This window comes from Myotis nattereri, assembly GCF_964212035.1.
Source record: "Myotis nattereri genome assembly, chromosome: 4".
Taxonomy (NCBI): domain Eukaryota; kingdom Metazoa; phylum Chordata; class Mammalia; order Chiroptera; family Vespertilionidae; genus Myotis; species Myotis nattereri.
This window is the reverse complement of record NC_138079.1, coordinates 96622144-96644697: the sequence shown is the minus strand read 5'-3', so window position 1 is coordinate 96644697 and position 22554 is coordinate 96622144. Positions and strand designations below refer to the sequence as shown.

The window sequence follows — 22554 nt, the reverse complement described above, 5'->3', positions numbered from 1 at the left end:
GAAGACTGCCAACCTAAACTCTGTTCTTCATCAAGTATCCAATATGCATATACTTTGTTATTAAAATTCCAACCAAAAATGTGTCATTTATGCAACATCCATGTACAGTTTCCATATTGTTTTTTCCAAGAGATATAAAACGGTCCCACACAACCTCCATGGCAGCTTTTGTGGAGCCACTGGTGAGCCTTGGAGTATCCAACACCAAGATAGGTATCCAGGAGGGCACACCAAGGAGCCATCCATTTCCTTTTGTTGATTTGGTTCCCCCTCTGCATCCTGACACTTTCTGAAGTCCCTCTCAGCAAGTGAGGAACACAGGTTATGGAGGGGCTCTGTTCCTTTTTCTTACATACCTAAATAGAAACATCTTGTGACATTAAAACATGACCAATCCCTTCAGGGTCTGGAGCTACAGAGGCTCTACTTGGACCATGAAAGGATCCTAGAAATGAACACAAAATCCTGGACTGAGACAACCAGCCCCCTAGGGATTACCAGAATCCACTGAATGAGGATGAGTGATGAGTTAGAAATCTAGTGTCTACACAATCTATAACAGTGGTCGCCAAACTGCGGCCCCTTAAGTGTAACTCTTCCACAAAATACCACGTGCGGGAACGCACATACAGTGCAATTGAAACTTCATGGCCACACTCAAGGAGCCAAAGAGCCACATGTGGCTCACGAGCTGCAGTTTGCCGACCACTGGCCTATAAGATTGTTACAGTACTAAAAAATGCTTCTGGGGAAGATGAGATTACCCCCACCACCACCACCACAACCATTCTACCTCATACTACCCTGGGTAGCTGACTTAACCTCTATAAGTGAATTGCCTTAACAGGAGAGTGAAGATTGTGTCTGCCTCCGTTGAGTTGATAGGGGATGGGAGAGATCCATGTAAGGCTGTAACAGTAGGGAGGGTCCATCATATGATTCGAGTTCAGTGAACTATAGCTAATGTTATGGAGGGGGATGCAGTTACTGCTCCTGTGTCCCTCTCTGTGTTGCACCACTTATTCCTTGCTGGGAGGCGCCTGCAGTTCAGATTGGCATTCCCCCACAAGCCACAGAGATGGCTTTGATTTGCACAGCTCACTTCAATAGTTTGTGGAATATGTAGATTGTACATCAAATATTAACTAGTGAATAGTCTCCACAAGAGCTGACTGAAGCAAGTTTTCCATATTTCCCTTTGCATTTGATCCTGGGGTTAATTTTGCTAGAGAAGCCCTAATGTCAGTCTGTCTTCCTGTGACTTATAGCTGGGAGAAATTACCCTTTGGGTAATTAGCATCAGTGGAGCTTGCAGACTGATGGTTTGTGGATGAAGATGGAAGGTAGCCCCCAGACTCAGTACTTTCTCTGATGTTAAATGACAGCAACTAAACCCCATTCACTCCCAAAGGGATCTCATAAGATGGGCTTCACCCCTTCCTGTTCTTAAGTAGTTAAGTAATTACAAACCAGCTACTTATGAAGCACCTACTGTGTATCATGCATATTGTATGGGGCTAAAGAAGAGTGCTCTAATGGAGTATCATGGGAGATTTTTAAAATTATTCCAGTCCAAGCATCAGCATCTGCTATAGGGTTTTGGCAGTGGTTGGTTGGATATCTGTGTGTGTAATATTCTGCACTTTCTCAGATAATTAATTATGACACAGTTATGTGCAACTTCTCAGAGTTAGCTTAAGAAGTATTTTGAGGAGACTCAGTGCTATTCTGGGTATAGGACAGATACGGTAGTATCCCAGGAGAGTACTTCTGAAAGGTAGCTAATGCAAGAATCAACCCATATATACGTTTTTTGAGAATGCTTTTGGATCCTAGAATTTAGGTCCTAAAACCTTGGATAACCAGCCTCTAGGACTGTGTATGCACATTTCTGTCTGTAAATCAACCATGCTTTTTGGTTTTCATTTTTAAATGTCTGCTCTTCAGACTATAGTAACTGCTACTTAGGCACTTTCCAATTTAATATAAACACTAGAACTAAAGTCATCACTACCCATTCTCAAATATTTTCCAGGATTCTGTCCAGCTTTTTGTTTTTGGTATCAATTCTTATTCAAATTCTCAGCCAGTTTTGAGGTGTAACCTCTAATATTTTAAAAAAATCCTCTTAACTGAGTGCATTTATAGACAAATACAAATCAGTGGTTCTTAAATTTGTGGGGAGAGTATGATGTCATAGATGCCTTTGATAATCTAATTAAAATATGAATTTTCCTTTGGAAAATGTTGATGTATTTACACACACACACACACACACACACACACACACACACACACTCACACTTCTATACAAATGGCGCCAGAAGTTCATGGACCCACCTGATATCTACTTAAAAACAGCTAGATTTGAATGCTTTAAAATTTTAATTTATTTCACTTGGAAGGGGCAACAAGGAAGAGCAGTGTTAAATAACCTTTCCTTCAAAAATGTATTTGTGGGGGAGACTATATTATATTACACAAACACATTGTACACTTCGGGCATCCTATTCTTTTTCTTTCCTTTTTAAAAATAAACTAATTTGCTATAGTGCAGTCATTCCCTGCTTGCATTCATCCCAATATTTAACTAGTTATTACCTTTCTAAGAAAATGAGATGTGTATTTGCATTATGTTCTTGCAAAAGCACACTGCAGTGCCAAAGTGATTGACAAGCAATACAATTACCTCTGCATGGCTAGACAGACCGTCTTTGCAATAACATCAGCTGCACCGGTTCAATGCATGACGGCTACTCCCTTCTCTTGTGACTGGGCCGTGGTTCATTTATCTATAGATGCAGACTAGACATTGACCCCTTCTCCCTGCCCTGCAAATCCGTTGCATCTGTTTCACGGGGCTTTCAAAACAAGTGTTTGGCTGTATTCATGGAAACCAGCATGAGACTTTGTCAGAGCTTTCTATAACCAGCTTCCATTTAGGATAGGACCTAGGAAACTGATTCTCAGTGTTGCCTCAAACGTAAACACATGGGGTGGGGGGGGTGTTTCATGGAGCAATGAGTCTATTAGTCTTTGGACCAGCAACAGCATCACCTGTTACTTGTTAAAAATGCAAATTCTTCGACACATACCCCCCTTCATATCTATGGATTCAGGGCCTCTGGGCTGGGTGGGGGCCCAGCCATCTGTTGGAACAGGCCCTCCAGGTGGTTCGGATGTGCGCTGAAGTTTGACCGCTGCTGCTTGCCAGAGCCGTTAAAAGTTGGGGCTGTGAAGCCAAGACCACCTGGCTGGAATCCCAGCATAGTCACTACCTAGCTCTCTTCTCTTCAGTTTCTTTAGACCAAAAGCGGTGACCACAATATTGTCCATCTCGAAGGGGTGCTGTGAAATTAAGTGGGATAATGAGCACAACACCCTTAGCTTACAGGCTGACACAGAGCCATCGCTCAATCAATGTAAAAACTAATAGTACTTGTACTGGTGCTATTACTTATAGCTTAGAGAGGGGCGAGGGGGGAGGAACGCACATAGCATTTTGGTGAAACTGACGCCCCCAAAGTGGCTTCATTTCACACTGCCAATGAGGACAACCATTTCGGTTCCTCATTTTTTAGAGCTTTCATGAAGGTAGATCACCCAGCCTCTCATTCATTTCTCTCCAAAACGTGCAGGTGTTGCACTCGGTGAAAACAAACAATCCCTACACTGTGTGGTTTATCACAGCAGCTAGAATTCTCGATTTCCTTTCTCAGTGAAGCCACCACTTCCTGCGGGGCCTCCCAAAGCTGAAAGATACCCTTCCCACAGGCCCTCTGAGGAGCCCCGCACCCTCCAGACGCTGGGCTGTTCCCTATGTCTGGCTTGCTCTTCCTGCTCTCTATCTGGCTCAGCCCTTGAGATTTCTGTGGCATTTCCTCCTGTTCCCTGCCCTCTGCTGCTAGCCCCCCTCCTTCCACTTCACTTTCAGGGTGCCATTGTCCCTCTCTGCAGCACCCATCACAGCTGCCATTGGCCGTTCATGCACGTGGCTTTGTGCCCACTCCCCGAGAGCTCTCTGAGGGTGGGTGTAGCGAGTGGATTCACTCTCTCTGCCCTCTGAGCCTTGGCACAGTAGTAAGAATATAGGAAGCAACAGCAGGGACCTAGTTTGTTTGAGCTTATCAGAATGAGGATGTTAGGCCGCATTTTCTCTTTAGTTCTCTGTCTCATAAGCGTGGGATGCCAGAGTCCCCAAGTCGTTTTCCATGGCCACGTTGGAGGGCAAAGCATGGTGACGAGGTTACCGTCCTGAACAAACATCAGGGCCTGCCTTGCCTCACTCTGGGAGCTGTTGGCCCAAATAGGCTCGGCAGGAAGCACACAGCCTGCCCCAGTGCACAAGGACCTGTCCTGGTGAAAGAAGGGGCCTCTTTCCCAGCCAGAGCTCGGCCCCACTCACACCCGGTCCGCACTGTGTGTCCACGGGGACAGACCTCAAGGTCCAGCCTCGCTCCCTCACAGGCAGACCTCGCCTTGTCGTCTCCCTTTATTGCATTTCACACATGTTGCATTTTTTTTTACAAGTTGAAGTGAAGACGCTTCCCAACAAAGCAATTATGCCTCTTTAAGTGACACTCGCTTTGTTGCAGTGTCTGGAACCGAGCCGCAGTCCCTCCGAGGGGTGCCTGTGTTTTCAGAAGAGCAGACACAGACTGGGTCCTCTACAGATAGTTAGAAAAAAGCATTATTCCCCATGTTTGTACATGAAGGCATTAATATTCACAGCTGGATCACATTCTGTCCAGCCTCTTTCTCTGGTCTCCTATGCCAGGGTCCAGTTTTTTAATCCTATTCACCTTCTCCTCATCCACTGGCAACAGTCATTGGTGCTGTGTAACCAGATCAGAAATAAACTTAAAGCTGTAGGATGTCTCTTCCTAATTCACTAAGTCAACAAGGAGTTGCTAAGTCAATTAATTACTCTGTGCCATCTTCTGTCACCTCCCCTTTAAGATACGGCAGTATTCAGTCAGTAGGCATTTATTTTACAGCTCTTGGGTAGAAAGCAACATATTCAGCCATAAGCAGGATAGAATGTGGAGTAAGCTAATTGGGTGCAACTTCAATGTGGAATGAGGCCCATATACAAGTACATTTAATATTTGACCTATATATAAAATTATTTTACCGAGTGAGGAGCAAAAAATGTGAGGTTGGCTTTTAGGGGAGGGAGAAATAGCTCCGCTGTGGGTGAGCATTAGATACAGGTCATAGCAACGGTGATGTTCCGTTAGAGCTGTGATGTCAAGCATGTGACCCATTTCTTTGTAGCAGATCTCACTGGCTCCTCCCTTGAGGTGCCTCTTTCCCCATTTTACAGATGAGTAACTGAAGCTCAGGTAACTTGAATAACTAGTCCAATGGGCGAGGCTGAAATTTGGCCCAGATGCCATTGCGGTCCCCGTCTAACTTGGCTCTTGAATGGTGTATCTGCTTTTGGTGAGGATGTTGGCAGAAAAGCCATTCCCAGCGCAAGGAGCAGCATGTGCAAAGGCATGATGGCATGAAAGAATGGGACAGAAGCTATTCTGCTACGGCTAAATGATCCGTTCTGTGGTTCTGGGCCCAAACTAAATATTGGTTGCTCTCCCCTGTTGCATCAGATCTGTTCTGCGTCCTGTTGGCAGAGGCTGGCCCTGCCTTCTGACCCTCAACAGACACTATCTTCTTCTGTTGGAAACACTGACAGAGAATTCAAAGCCTAGCTCGGGATGCACACACCTCAGCATCTGGGATTAGGGTTTTGTGCTGCTTGACAAGTGCTCTCGTGAACTGTAGCCCTTTTGATCAAAATGAAAACAGCTTAAAGCGATTCTCACCAACCTCCTTAGCGTGTGAAAATCCCTGCCTCCTTTTTAAGTATAATGGTACTTGGGGTTTCTCAGGTCAACTCTGAAAAGCTCTGAGAAGCACACTACAGTGTTCTCCAGCAAACCAGTGTCACTGCTGTGTGTGCGTGTGGGTGTGTGTTGTGAAGTGCTCTCCTTTGGCTCAATTTGCTTGGCTTACCTGCAGTTCCACCCTGCCACCGAACCTGCTGGAAACCTTTGGTAATCAAAGTTGTGCTTTTGTTCAAACCACAGCTCCATTCAATGATGGGGCTCATTGGTCCTTTGCCAGACTCATAAATCATGTGTAAACTCCATGGGGAGATATTAGGGAAGGTTATTAATTACACTACCATCCTTCAGAAAACATGCATGTAGAAACACGTGTTTTTATATTCAAGGTCATCCCGTGACCCTCACGAAGCCTATGAAATGTGCAAACTGCCTAAGAACCTCATTAAACCCATTTTAATACTTAGGAATTTTAAGTCAGTTTCCCATGATGGTGGAGCTGTGAGCTTCTTTTCCTGGCTGTTTCACTCAAGGTATACCAAGAAATTTCTGGAGAATTCCAGGATCTCTTGTTCTCCCCTTCCTGTGAGGTCCCTTGTCTCTGGGATGACTATATGTGCAGTGATCAGAGAGATGCTCAAGGCCAGGCTGTTCAGTCATAATGTGGGGCTTTGCTTAGTCTGGGTATAATTTACACAAACACGCCCACACAGAAACATGCATGTGCATGTACATGTATGAGTACACATAAGCAGATTACCAGCACACTACTACACACATTAAAAAAGTGATATACATTCATGTACATATGCGTACATGGACAAGGTATACACATGAACACGTGTGCACATGTATGAATTGGCATATACACACTAACACACATATATGCATTCACACACACACCCAAAATACATATTTTGCACTCACATATATACATTTATACCGATAAATGCACACAAGCACACACATATTTTTTCACACACATACAGGGAATTATCAGATATAATACCACCGTGTGAAAGAATACGGAAGAACATTTCTGGAATCATCCGTATTGTCCAGCTCCCCTAAGGTCATCCAGCTATAACCGTATTGAGAATGTAACAATCTGGGCCCCCCACCCTTATCAATCATATATTTTAAGGGAATGATTTTCCCCTCGGGGCAGGGGGACTATACAGTTTGACTGTGAACTCCGACTCTTGTATCTGTCTAGGCCACTTGAAATAAACCTCAGCCCTGCCTGCACTTCTACACCCCTCCTGAGAGGGAGGGAAGTCTGGTATGCTCACCACCAGGTCCTGATTGTGGGCCACCCTGAACCAGCCTAATTTTCTCAGCCTGCCCGCCTCCTGTTGTCTCCAACCTCCTTAAGCAAAGTGGAAACTCTCTTCAGCTCCCGTGTTTTGGATCTCGTGACCAGACTAACTTCGCCAGTGCGGGGATGGTGTGTCTGCATGGGGAAACGCACTAATATGGATGTTTCTCTTTGTGTGTGCACCCTTGCAGTGTTGTTTACCAGGATGGATTTTATGGTGCAGACATTTATGTAAGTATTCATTACTGTGCATGCCATCCACGTTTCCTCCCGGAGTCATTCTTTTTACAAGTTTGCTGAGAATCTCTCTACTGTGCGGTGCTGTCCATTCCCTCTTCGTGGGCCCTGGGAGAGCCTCAGGCTTGCATGCGGCAGGACTGCTGCTCCTGAGAGCGTCCCACGCTGTGAGTGAGTGGAATCAATGCCCTCACCAACCTCAGAATAAATGCAAACACCACCCGCCTCCAAAGATGGCATCTCATGTCAAATTAAGACCCACTCCCCATCCCTCGCCCCCCCCCCCCAAAACCCCAAAAACAAACACACACACACAAAAACAGAAATTCTATCTAAAGTTTTCAGTATGGTCTGTGTATTTTCAGTTTACTATTTAGGACAACAGCTGTAGATACGAAGGGTTAAAAGACATTTTCATGGCTGATGTTTTCTTATAAATATATTTGTTTATCACAAATCCCTAGAAAAATATTTCCTCTCTCTCTCTCTCTCTCTCTCTCTCTCTCTCTCTCTCTCTCTCTCTCTTCCTCTATATTTTTCTACCTCCACCCCTTCATGGATGATTTTAGCAAGAAATATCTAACAAAAATGGGCCAACTGGAGCATTAAACCCCTATTTTCTTCAACCCCTATTTCTTCATGTCCCCAGAACAGCTCCCTAACTGAGAATTGTTTGTTAAATGTCCAATTGTTGGTTAAATGGTACCACTTTGTTAAGCTGGTTTTAGAATAGAGTTTCTCATTATGGGGACCATAATTAAACTTACCTAAGTTGATCTAAAATTAGTTATTCTCCTTCATTGTGATATTAGCAGCAATTTTATGAAAATAACTTGGAATAAACACAATTTAAAATAAATTGGCAGGAATGGAGGGTATTTTCTAAGTCATATACTTTTTATTACAAATGACCTCAAGTAATTTTGCTGCAATCATACTTGTTTTATAGACCAGATAACAAAGAAAAATAAAACCACATTTCTGATCAAATTGATGTCATTTACTATAAAATGGGAAAGACACTGGTTATTTAATTTCTTCCCTTTGAATTTCAAATAATTACAATTTTGAGACATAGTATTAGTCTCCATCAGTGATGAACTTAGTTGAGTTCTATTATAATTGCATCAAGTACATTTATTATAATCTGCGAGTTAGCTCTTTTCCATAATAATACTTATTAATGATTTACATGCTCTTTATGCACCCAGTGAACAACCAACTTTCTTTTTTGTGTTGCTTGATTTACTCCTTCGCACGTCTTTTTCCCCCAGACTTTCTGTTTATGCCATGTTAAATAGAAAGGCAGGCGGAGGCTGAGCAGGCTGGGCCTCATCCATACCCTTAGATACCCAGTGAACCCATCAGTCTACACACTCCCCATTGTAGCCTCTGGGTAGCATAAGCACATGCAGGAACGATAGCTGGCATAATTAACTTTAGGGCTTTATCTATTTATTTATTTACTTACTTATTTTAAATTTTGATTTGAGAGAGAGAGGAAGGGAGAGGGAGAGAGACAGAGAAGCATTGATGAGAGAGAGAAACATTGATTGAGCCACCTCCTGATTGCTACCCACTGGGGACTGAGCCCTCAACCCCACATGTGCCCAGATTTGGAATTGAACTGGCAACCTCTTGGTGCACGGGTCCACACTCAACCCACCGGGCCATACTGGCCAAAGCAGGGCTTTTTTTTAATTTGTGAAATGAAAGGGAGTAGAGAAAGGATGAAGAAATGTTAAAAAGAAAAAGAAAAAAATCCACCAAAAAGAGAACTATCTTCATCAACACCTACCCCAGGGGAGAACAATGTGGATGTTATGTAAGCTTATTATTATAATATTAGTTATCATTTATTAGTTCACCTCTCTGTAAAATGACAATGATTTGTTGCATTAACCCTAATAAATAATTGAATTATTCATTGAAACTGTTCTATGGAGATTTCAAATTAGCATCTTTCCCTTGCTTCATAGATTTTTGTATAGTAGGAAGTAGAAGCTGCCTGAAGGCACAGCTGTTAGAGTTCACAAACAAAGAAATAGAATGACTAGTGAGAGTAACTGATATGTGTAGATCTGTATTGGTTGGGATAAAGGAAAATCCCTAAGAACGAAACAAATGGAAAGAGCAGAGAAAGTTGGAAGAGGGAAAATACACCAACATCCACTCTAAGGTGGAAAGAGAAATTCCGTTGAGGAAGGAAAGCTCCAGAAAAATCCCTTTGAGTTTTTTGGTTCCTTTAAGACCTTTGTTTCCCACAAATTCATCATATTTGGGCAAAGAACACCAGGCTCAGAGGTACAGCCCCTGCAGCTATCTGAGTGAGGTATAGATGAAAGGAGTTATTTCAGTAACTTCAAGTCCTGAGTTTTCTGGTTTCTAGGTTTAGAAAACTATTCCGCCCTAGCTGGTTTTGCTCAGTGGATAGAGCGTTGGCCTGCGGACTAAAGGGTTCCATTACAGTCAAGGGCACATGCAGGGGTTGTGGGCACGATTCCCAGTAGGGGGCATGCAGGAGGCAGCCGGTCAATGATTCTCACTCATCATAGTTGTTTCCATCTCTCTCTCTCCCCCTTCCTCTCTGAAAGCAATTTTAAAAAATTAAGATTTAGGTTAGAAAACTATTCCTCTCACTCTTTTCAAGCCACCCTAGTAGCCAAAAAAATTTATACATTTTCCCACTGTTCCTATTATAGTGCCAGTAAGATTTTTTAGGGAGAGGGGGGCATTCCAATTAGACAATTAGCTGATGGAAAATCTAGCTTAAATATTTGTTTACCCAGCACATTTCTCTGTCCTCTTTTCCAGAAGGTAGCTCAGACCTTGTAGACCTTCCTGAAATTTTTTGTTCTGTATAAGATGGCAATTCTGGAATATTGCTGCTGGGTGGTGTGTGTACATGAGCGACAGTGGTGAATTGGTCCCTACCCCATTATGGCAGCAAAGCAAGGGTTCATGGTTGGCCTTAAGTTGATTTAAGGGCGAGAAAAAATAGGTGTATTTCCTGCACTCTATAATTTATGAAGCAGGATTCATCCTGGCTAGAAGTAATTTTGAATATGCTTTTTCAAGCTGCTATCCCACCTCCCTTGAGATGCTGGTATGTCCTGATGAGTGGACGTGTCCCCAGAACTCCATTTCTTAAAGAAATGATGATTAAAGAGGTTAGTAAAGCACGTGAGGTTCTGTTCTATTTAAAGGAAGTTTCTGGCTTGCTCCTTCCATCTTGTTAGAAATAGTGCACAATAAATAGATTTAAGGCAATCCTGAGAGGACCTGGGACATGTGTTGGACACTTTACTCACTTCTAATAGATTTAAACCAGTTATTTCATTGTAATGTAATTGGGAGAGGAGCAAACTTCTAGCTTTGGTTACTTTTAAGAGCTAAGGGGAATCTGCTCTCCAGTTCTTCCTGCTCAGACGTTCTCAGCGTTGGCAGCATATCAGCAACTCAACAGCAAGGATAGCAACTCCTACACCAGAATGACTTCCCTTTTCTGTGTATCCCACTTTCTCCTGCCCCTTCTCCTCTTTGTTGTTCAAGGCCTTTCCATCCCTCCCACCATATATGGGAGCCCTCGGGCGTTTCTGATTTGAGAGACCTGCAGGACCCCTGCAACTGGCAAGCAACAACCTCCTTCTTCACCTTTCAGAGCAGAGAGGATTGGGGAGAGAGGGAGAGATGTTCAGAGATGCCAGAGATGCTGGGAGCTAAGGCAGACACCAGGGAAGTGTGTGTAGTCTGAGGGCAAAGAAAAAAGCATCCTATGCAGGAGCCCAGCCAAGCAGGAGAAACACTGCCTCTCACCACACAGGAGATGTTCAGGCCCAGTGTGGGTGCCACTCCTCAGAGAGGAAGTAGGGGTTTCTGAGTCAGAAAGGAGGCTAGAAAAGGTCACATCTGGGTCACTTCCACCTGGGAACATTCCCCTCCCCCCCCACACACACACATGCATACACACACACACACACACTTTTATGTCAAAAGATGGGAATTTAGTTTACATAGCTAGCATATCAAATCTAATAGTTCAGTGTTATTACTTAGTGGTGGACATTTAAATCAATGCTTCTAAATTAAAAAGTGGGTCAAGTTAAAGGAAAAATCAGTAACAGCAGAGGTGACACATGGGTATGACAGTGGTTAGAAAGGTGAAGTGGGAAGACCAAGTTGCCTGGACCTGAGATATTATCCGTCACACTTAAGGGTGGAGCTATAGCCTTCATGAAGCCAGAATTGGTCAGGGAGTTGGAAATAAGTGTTGCTTAAGCGATCTTAGCCAAGACACTTACCTTAATCCATGCAGGGAGATATCAAAGGAAGGGGCATTTGATCAAAGGGTAACTATGGAAAATGGAAAGAAGGGAATGACAACAGAGCTATCAAAAGGACTTGACTGGGAACTGGAGTAAGACAGTGGAGTTGCAGTGGAAGAAGAGAAGTGAAGACTGGGAAGGACAGTGAGAGAGGGAACTGGCAGACAATGCAAATGTTAACCACATGCCCTTGTATTGGGAGAGCCCAAGCTTCCTAGCAGGCAATGCAACCTTGAGACTGCCTGGCGAATGTGTCGATGAGATTCCAGCACATCTTCACATCATTCCTAAATTCTGTCATGAGAGTATCTTGTTGACGCCATGGCTAAATACAGTTATTTCTGAATTCGTGTCACTCTGTCGTCCATGGATCTTAAAGCAAAGAGGTGTCCTCATTCCACTGCTGCTCAAGCTCAATAGCTTCAGGAACATGCAAAGCTGGAAAGTGGAAATTCTACAAATAAAATACCCCAAGTGCTTTTCTGAGACCCTGTTTTCAGTGTGAGTCCCTCAGCATCAGCATTGGGCATCTAGGAGAGGTGACAGCCCACCAGGAACTTAGGCATCTACAGGTGAAGACCAGACACTCAGCCCTCACCTCTCTCCACCCAGCTCTGCAAGGGAGCTGTCTCATTACCTATTACCTCACCTTATTTTTCCAAACCAGAAATGTTTTCTTTTTAAAAAAAAATAGGTGATAGCATTTCACCATAAATCAACCTCTCTCTCTCTCTCTCTCTCTCTCTCTCTCTCTCTCTCTCTCTCTCCCTCCCTCCCTCCCTCCCTCCCTCCCTCCCTTCCTCCCTCTCCCTCTCCCTGCATTCCCCCAAAATTATAATGGCAGTGTTTATTAAAATACATCTCATTTTCAAAATTGAGCTACCAGCTGTTAAAGTATGTATACATTTTTGGGGAACACTTTGTATATATACATCTTTACAAGGCAGATCCCTAAAACTCTTAAAATATTCACCTGGAGGTCTGCCCTAAGACTGGAAATTTCACTTCAAACTAGAACCACACATGAAAGATTAGCCACACCCATGAATCACTCTCCCATCCACAAATAAATTCCATCTGTCCCTTGGTTCTTTTGAGATCTTGTCAGTGTTACACTTGAATGAAGTAATAACAAGTTAACAACACATATATTTTCTAGACCCATGCGCATGTACACACACACATCATTTTTCTAGTCATACCTATTCAAAGTAGCTTTTGTAGCTTCCATGTGCTTCATTAATTTATGAAATACAATTGTGCTTTTTGATGTTAGTAGAAATTAAATTTAAGAAACACAGGTGTTGATACAGTTATGGTTGCTACTGTACTGTCACCTTAACTGCCTCAATAATTAGGCATCAAAGTTAAATCCTCAGGTATTCTGGAGAATTCCAATCATGAGCTCAAGAGAGAAATTTCAAAATAGTTAACTTGAACCATTGGAATATGTTTGGAAGGGCAAAAAGCCATGAAAATATCTTTTCTTCCTCCTTTAAAAAGAAACACGGGTTATAACACAAATCGGTGAGTTATTTGATCCCATCTCCCCCTTCTTGATTCTCTCAGTTACAGAAATTTGCAACTAGAACTGTTTGGCACTGGTTCCTCTTCTGGTTCCATGGGTCACTCCAGGTCTTAGTGAAGAGAAGCAAACTTGTAAATGAATTGCTCTGGAATTTCGGTCTGACTTATGCATTTTCTTTTATTTATTTCATTTTTGCATTGAAAACATTACATTTCTGTTTCCTTATAGAGTAGTGTATCAAGAGCCTGTGTATGGCAATAAATTGCTACAGGTATGAAATCCTGACTGGTGGAAAAACTCATCACTCTGGTTGTGGGTTTGCTGTGAAATCTTACTAACAAGACCATTCCAGGGAGGGAGATATTCCCTAACATAGGAGGAAAGACTGAACTGAATTTTCCAGTTTTGATGTGAATTCTCCAAGAATGGAGATGGCCATCCTCAAATTTCCCCTTTGCTAGATCATGAGTGTATCAAAATGGGGGTCTGGCTTGGCTATACATTTCTTAAAATGCATCTGGTCTCAATCAATATAAATTCAGTGAAAAAGAAATCTAGGGTTTCTTTGAACCAATTGTCTAAGAAAAATTTTAGTAGGTTCCAGGAGTCACCTGGAATGGTTAAACAAAAACAAAAACAAAACACCTCTTATGCATCTAGTATTGAGGATAACTAATATATTTCTTCTTGGTTTCATTGTGGGTTCTTATAAATTTGTTTCACACCCATTGCTATAGCTTCCAAACCTACTTCTCACTGCCAAAGCAACCCCCAAATGAAAAAATTTGCAGGAAGAAAAGGAGCCCCACATTCATTGGAATGCAGATGGTTGAGTCTCCAAATTTGGTCTAAAACCAACTTTAAAACTGTCAAATAAAATGAAAGAAGAATGTAATACTAGGGTAATCAGTGGGAGTTTTATTACATGGGTTTTCCTATAACCTGCAATTATCATTTTTGTTCAGTATTAAGTCCATTAAGAAAGTACATTTTTTACTGTGAAAATTAATCATTTTAATAAGAACTCTATTATGAAAAAGGGGTACTTGAGACTAAGAGAGGACAAATTAATTAAAATTCCTGACATGAACTTTTATTTTTACCTTTCAAGAAAACTTGCTACATTTCAAAAACAGCTGAATGTATAATGCAGATAAATTGGAGAATAATGATTTATATTTAAGTGTCTCATCTTGCAAATGTCCTTATAAATGTTGTTTTCATACATAAAATGTCGAGTTCATTATACATACACCGATCTACCTGCTTTGCACAAAGTGAGATCCTGGGATATTCTTGAAGAGGAGGAGATGTGTCTGTGATCAAGCCCATCACAGTCCCACCCATCCCAGGTCCCCACCAGCACCCACAAGTTTCACCTCCCCCAAGTAATTCACCATTTGGATAGTAGAACATCTTTTTCCAAAAAGGATGTTCTCAAGTTAACAATGTGATTCCCTTTGTCTAACTACTTTGCGATGCAGTGGAGATCCATGGTGCTCATCAGCATTGCTTTAAGTTCCACAAATAGAGCAACCACTTCCATAGTGTTTAATTAAGTAATTCCCAAGCCTATCTGATTCAGGTACCTTCCCTTTCCCTGCTACTACTAGTATCCCAGCAGTACACTTCTGAAAATACTTTATTAGGGCATCACTAGAGATTCCACATCAGTAACTTACCCCAAAGGACCTCCAGGAGTCTCAGTAACAAATGAAATGTTTCTGACCCGGTGAGCCAGTATCTTAGGTGGCTACATCCATCTGATGGTGGTGGCAGGGGAGGGAGGGGCAATTTATAAGGGCCATTTAAAATTTATATTTCATATAAGGTCACATTTATATTTTGCTGCTGTCCAGCATGTGAAAAATGAGTATGTTTTATGAGTAGGGAGTGGAGAACTATGTTGTGCTTGTCACCCCTTTTCCATTGGTAGTGGGGGAAAATCTCACTGTCAAGGATACATTTTCATCCTAAGATCTGGGAGGACCAGTTTCAACATGGACACGGTTTGGTGACAGCAAATGGAAGTGAGCTCTCCTTTTTCAGACATTAGCACAGAACCTTGCAGCAGCTCTGGCTATGCTCAGCGAACTGCAAAATATGGAGCAATAAAATTGATGACAGTTACCTGTTAGAAAGGCAAATTAAAGCCATTTGTATTTTTTTTTGATAATTTTACAGTATTTGCACACAGACACTGAGTTAATACACAACTCTGTTATTCCCCTAATATGGGTTTTATACAGACGAAAAACAGTCCAGAAGGCAATGAAGTAGATAGATGTGCAGGTATTAGGCCACCTAACCCTTTTCTTTTCCCAATTGTTATATATTTCAGGGATCACATAGACCTGGACTCACTAGGGTAGCCACCAGCCCTGTGTGGCTATTTACATTCCAATGAACCCAAATTCAATATATTACAAATTCAGTTTGTTGTACTGGTCACATTTCCAGTGTTCAATAGTCACTTACAAGTGGCTACCGTATCGTACAGCACAGACACAGGCTCTACAGACTTTAGCAAACGATGGCCTTGACTCTTGAATCTGGAGAGCTTTTAAACAAATCCCTAGTGAACAAAGATAAGCTTTAGGGCACTGACCACTGGTGCTGGTATTGCATGGAAACACACGCCTATGTTCTCTGAGTGGCCAAATCATATACACTTATGGAGAGAACGGGTCCTCTCAAAGCTTCATAGATGAGCATGTCTGTGGTGCGGATGGATCCCCGGTGAACACATATCCATGTTAGGTTCATACAATAAATATGGGCGTAGTGCTCAGTGAGGTTCATGTCCGTTACCTTCTGTGTGCACTGCCACAGCTATTTCCACTCATCAAACTCGTTACCTAATTTCATTGACGAAAACTACTGCAGAAGTTGAGGGAGACGTACAGAGTTCAAACAAAGAGGATTTGCAAGTGGGACGAGGCTAAAAATCTTTGCTGGGACCAAATTCACAGTCACCAAAGCATGATTGATTGACATGGCAGTTGATGCAAATATCTTGGCAGGATTTTTTTTTTATTATTCTGGGAGTGAGAGACAAAAATAACACACTCTCACACACACGTGCACACACACATGCACACACACACATGCACACACACTTTCTCCACTCAGCTCTCAGCTGGTTGTAGCTAATGCTTCCCAGCCATCAGCTAGCCAATTCCAGCCCCTCCTCCTCCCTCATTAAGTGTCCTGCACAGGCCTGCACACCTGTCTTTCTGGATGCATCAAGAAAGCCACGGGAGATGGACAGGCAAATGAAAAGAATGGCTCCAGAAATCTGGTGACCTCTTTCCCCTCAGCCCACCAGGCTGTGTCTGAGCTTGGTGCTGGTGTGACAACGGCTCTGGTTTTACAACTCCTCAGCACATTTAATGAGTTTCCCCGCTCCTAATTAGAGAACATGGTGTTTGGAACACCAGGTGGTGTCTGCCTAAGACCTCATGTTTTTTTTGTGTTGGTTTTTTTTTTTTTTTTTGTATGTGTGTTTTTTACTTTTACATTGTTTTTCAAGGGAGACTTTTTTTCTTTTATCTGGCTCCAAATTATTGCTGATTATCTGTCAGAATGTCTTGGATCTGTCTCCTCCAGGACTGATCCGAAGAACAAACTTGTGCAAGGACAAACTAGCTTTCTAGAATTGCTCTGTAAGTGATGGCAAAATTCCTCTGAAAGTGAGCTGTGGGTGGTAGAAGGTAGAAATAAGTGATTGAGACCAGTTTAATCTACCTTTTAAAAGATGAGTTTTGAGCTTCCCCATTCATCTGCCTCCTATCCTACTGCTTGGTTTTTCCCTATAGGATATGGAGCCAATTGTAACAAACTCCTCTACTCTCGCTTCTACGCTTAGGTACCCTCTGGCACATCCATGGTCTTGCTCTTAGGTGCCTGTGGACACAGTAGCCTGTCCCGAGTTGCCCCGCAGAGGATTGTGGGACTGCATTCCTATTAGAACCTGAATGGTCCCTGTCTTATCGGTGGAGCCTGGAGCCTGTTTGTTAATTGTGCTGAGATCATTCTACGGTGGCTGATGTCTCGCCGTGGTCGGCTGAGCAAGACGCTCTGTTATTTTCGCAGTTTGATAATCAATGCTCCACTGAACACATTCCTTGCAAATATGCCCATTTGCTTGTCCTCTGCTTAATTGAACAATTGCAATTACTCGTACATACAACTAAATGTTAATTATTTTTTCAGATTTTTTTCTCTCTTAATGATTTTATTTACAAATTGGAATCCTTTATCATACTTTCCACACCGAATTCCCCATCCGAATCTCTGTGATATCTTTAGCTGAAAAGACAGAATTTTTAAGAAGCATTTACCATTCCTTTTAAAAATAATTATGTAAGATGTGCAAAGCTAAGGACTGTCTTCTTTAATTGCTTTACTGGTTAAACAACTATATATGCAAGAGATTACTAGTAAGCTTGCCTTCTATGAGGGTTAAAAATAAATAAATAGAAAAGACAAGAGGGTAGTGGTTTAACCTATGCTGGCTTTTTAAGGAAGGAGTCAAAGACTGTTTGAATAAAATGTAAGTTAATAGTTAATAAGTAAAGGTAAAGTATAATCGGTTTTGAAAATCTGGAAAGTTCAGCAAAGTATCAAGAGTATTTAAATAATTCCCCATAATCCTCCCCATTCCAAGACAATCACTGTTAACTCTTAGGTACATGTCCCTCAAAGGGTACCTGGGTTCCCCCTGCGGATATGCTTACACCTGCTAACCTTTAACATCCGGCTGGAGTTGGTCTCCAATCCCCTGTCCCTCTGGTGTGTGTTTTTGTACTTCCGCTCTGACACTAAGCTTTCATTAACCTCCACTTTAGACTGGTAGGTTTGGGTCACTGCTGTTCTGGTGTGGTCTCACCATGGGGCCTCCCTGAGTCGGGCTCCTTGGCATCGCTAAGTTCACTTTCTCCTTGTGTTTTAGGGTGGTTATGCTGCATACCGCTACGCCCAGCCTACCCCAGCCACTGCAGCTGCCTACAGTGACAGGTAAGGGTCTTCCTTTTTGTGCTTGACAGCCACTTGGAAATTAACTCAGCTGGTGGGGAGACGAGATTCGTGTCCAGCCTTAATGCAAATGCATGACATCTGGGTAGGCAGCACCCACCAAGTTAGGTCCCACGTGAGACCACAAAGAGGGCCACACAGAGACAGGATGGACAGCGATGCCCAGTTCATTCCAAACTCTCGCCCTCTTTGCTAAGACACAAAGAAAATGGTATGTTTTGTTTGTGTAGAGATCTTTCAGCCCTTGCGACAGCACACCTTGCATGTACATGCACACTCCCTGTGCAACCTGCTCATGGTCTTCTCTGGAAGACCATGGTCTCATCCAGCTCAGATGAAGAAAACAGATGATCCCGCAGGCTTACCTTGACTGCAAGCACCCCATCTCCCTTTGTTACAGCTCTTTACACCCAGTGAACCACTATTTAATCCATCAGAAAGGAATGGGGGAGGCGTAGCTGGCATTCCTAAGGAGATCGGTTCTTTTTGAAACATCCAGTGTCCAATCCTACTAAGACAAGCCGACTTTTATTTGTAATGCACGCCACACCCTAAGACAGGCAGCAGAAGGGACAGAGTGGGTTTAAAAAATGCACAAGTCATAATGGATGGCGGGGGAGGGTTGGTGTGGAAGAGCTTTATGACCAATTACCCAGGCTTAACAGATGACTCGGTTCCTGAAACGACAAGCCGCAGCTATTTCTGTTTAGGTGCCTTGAAAAAAGAAAGTGTGTGTTTCCATATTGAATGCAACGCGTTGGCTCTGTTTCCTGAGGACATAAATGTGAATGTTCAGATGCTCTGCATGCTCAAATGTCACTGAGGGTGCTTATTTTGGGTAATGACTCCTTTAATTTAAAAATATGTTTCATGAATAAAGCAGTGATGATAACAATTTGCATGTGTGGCTGAGGCATGCTGGGTCAGACAGGTAAGCAAGGAGATGTATTTGATCTTGAATGGGAGGTGTCGGCAGCCACTGGTCCTCCTCCCCGGCCTGTTGTGACTGGGTTCCTACCTGGGTTTGCTCTGGTGCTTTCCCTGCAGTTCCATTCCATTCCTCCCAGACGTGTTGTGAGCTCATTGCGGCTACAGGATTCTTCTGAGGTCTAATAAAGCAAAGGAAATTGCTGAGCCTTAAGAATGGCACTTTGAAAACCCCATGCACACACATGTAATAAAATGGCTCTTTGGCAAGGTGGAGTTGAGATCTGCCTTCTGCTTGTATGCAGGAATTATTACTGTATTCTTAAAAAACAACCATAACGAGGTCTCAAGGCTGGAGGGAGCTTCCAAAGAAATTCAAACAATTGGCAAGATTCAGATCCAAATACATAAATTATGCAGTTACCCAATAATTACAAAAATAGGTTTTATGTAAGTTGCTATCTTCAATACACTTTGACACTGGATTAGGAAAAAGGAGAGGGTCAGTAGGTTAATAAAAACGTTGACAATCTTGAAGTACTTAAGATTATCCTACAAATGAAAAGGCTTAACGCTATTAAATTCTGCACACCAAAGATTCACCAAGTATCAGTTATAATGTGGTTTATCTACAATCCTTAATTATTTTTATGAAAATATTTCTAGATGCTAAATTTGTAAACACCCACTTTGTATGTAATTATAATCATAGTAACTTAAGCCTGCCGTATAATTATAAGAATCTTAAACAGATTTATTTTTGGAGGGATTTTTATCTTGCTTCTCAGTATAAGTGCATCTACCCCCAAGTTGAAAACAAGGTTAATTACAAAGATCTCACTTAAATTGCGTTCTTCAATAAGACCAATTTAGACATTTAAAAAAAAAATAATGTTTAACACTATTCTTAGATAGAATTACTTGAGGATCTGTCCATCTCCTTTTGTATTCATCTAAAACTTAAGTTAAAATGTTGTTGCATTTGTGGGCACCATATATGCAAATATGTGTATGAAAATCTGTTATTTTAATTTTATTAAGATTCTCATTGGCAACATGTCTTACTGAAAAATTGCCCTCATTCTTGAATTGGTAAATTTTGAATAACTTTACAATTCCCACTTGAGTCTAATAGTTTCAGTTGAAGAAACAAACTCAGTGGTAATAGTCTTATCCATGTAATTGGCCTCTTGCTGTTCATTAAAAATATTTGCACATTAGGTCTTCTTACTTGCTGTGTAAATTGGTTACCAACCCTATTTAACTGTATTATAAGCAAGACGCATGCCACATATGGAAATATAGCATTGGAGTAAATGCAGTAATAGGTAAATTACCAGAAAACAATCTTTAAAATGATATTTCTGGTTTGATTTGTAAAGTGTATTTATGAAGTGGCGGTCTTCCCTATTACTTTTAGTAAACAGGTAAGGTGAAGAAAGACCCTTTTATAGAAGACACATGTTTCGGTGAAATTATCAGAATAGCTTTTGAATCTAGATTGAAGATGCCAAGTATCTAGAATTTATCTTAGGGCAGCTGTTAATATTTTATTTTAATACAATCACAGTATAATATCAATAGTGATCGATTCTTAGCTCCTTTTCTCTAGAAGATAAAGAGGAAAACTCCTTAACCCAAAGAAACCCATCCAGGATAGGAGGTAAAATCAGCAGGAATTAGAATGTTTTGGTAATGTCCATAGTTGGCAACCTGTTCCAAAGAGAAAGTGCAGCAACCTGCCCTGTCACCATGAGTCATTTCAGATGTCTTGAAAGTGAAAGAAGTTTGGTGTCCCCAGTTGGTAGAATTTTACCTTTTATCAGCACAAATTAAGCTTTCACCCAATTAAAAATTCAGGGACCTTTGGAAAATATTGAACTCAGGTAACCTCAGGACGGCCCAGAAGGTCCTTGATGGGCAGCTTGCAACTCTCTGCCCATCATTTTCTTGGTTAAACTATCACATGCTGATTACCTTGGAGCATCCTGAGAGTTTCTGAACGCTGACCTCCAGAACGAAGACCATCTGGTGTGGGCAGAGATTTCCCCAAAAGAAAAAGACCTGACTGGACTAGGTGATTTGGTAGTCTCCTTGATGCATTTAATGGGAATAGGCAAACATCTTTCCTCGGCATTTAGGAAATACTTGGTAAGCATTTGACCTCACCAAATCTTTATTTCCAACCTCACTTTGATTTATGAAAAGCCAACTGTCCAAACTGTCCAAGGAGATTGTGTTCTGAGCTTGAACCAATGAAAGCATGGCAGTGGGGCCGACGGTCATCTGGTCATTGCATGCTACTTGGTGTTGCTGATGTGTCCGTGATACGTTCTGGATCTGGCAGGTCCATCATCACATTAGCTCGAGGAATGGCTTGCTTGGATTTAGCCTGGGGGCAGGCTTCTCTCTATGGATTGGCTCTTGGTTTCTTTGTGTATTATGACTTGATGGTTGTTGCATCTTTGAGCAGCCAAACAAGGGGATGGGGGGGGGCGGTTTGAAGCGGGGGAGGGGGGTTCCTTGTTCAATGAATTATGCTACAAATGTTTGGGGAAATACCTATGGTGTGTACATAGCTTGGATGAAAATGTGATCTCTTCGGAAAGGCAGGTATTTGTCATGCTTGTCCTGCTTGCTGACATCCTAACATCTAACAACCAGTGCATGAGAACGTCTCTCCACATTAGGACAGAAGGGAACTAGACACAGACCAGCTCGAGAAGAAAGTGATACAAAGCAGTTTCCTCAGAAATTTCATAATGATCCCATTGCACTGATAGGTACCAGGGACCCTTTCATCTTTCATGTACGATGTATTTCCTTTAAGAATCCCTGAAATCAGCAGCTTTATCCATACAGTTAGAGACTTGGCAGTACAGATGACCCAAGACTGAGCAAAAGAGACAGCAAGCAACTGGCCTTTGTTTATTTTCTACCCCTTTTAGTTTGTTTGATTTTTGAGATCTTGAAGTTTTATTGGCAGTATTAGACTATACCATATGAAATTTCTATTTTTGTATAACAAGCATGGTGTGATGGCAAGTTCAGCTTAATAGACAATCTAATGAAAATGCCATAATATCAATTATCTTGCTCTCTGCAATTGAAATATATATGTATATTCATACATATATATGTGTGCTGACATACATACATGTGTACAATACACATACACATACCTGTGCCTTAGGACCTCAGGAAGGACTCACTAGAGTAACTTGGTAAATGTTAATAAAATGTGGCCAAGACTGGTCATATTCAGGCTGCAGTCACAAGCCACATGCTACAACACTGTTTAATTCCAATACTCATAACCAACAAAAAAAAGGTGCT

At 42.0% G+C, this 22554-nt stretch overlaps 1 protein-coding gene across 50 annotated transcripts in view; it reads left to right on the top strand.

Annotated features, from left to right (window-relative positions):
* RBFOX1 (RNA binding fox-1 homolog 1) overlaps positions 1-22554 on the top strand; it is a 2169222-nt gene that overhangs the window by 2112018 nt on the left and 34650 nt on the right. For 41 of the 50 annotated variants that reach the window (XM_081089185.1, XM_081089163.1, XM_081089189.1 and 38 more), the window contains 2 exons: positions 7356-7395; positions 18209-18273. In XM_081089185.1, coding sequence (XP_080945311.1) covers positions 7356-7395; positions 18209-18273 — 105 coding nt within the window. Of the gene's footprint in view, positions 1-7355; positions 7396-13482; positions 13526-18208; positions 18274-22554 lie in introns of all 50 variants that reach the window. The other 9 variants (XM_081089169.1, XM_081089200.1, XM_081089196.1 and 6 more) reach the window with 2 other exon arrangements.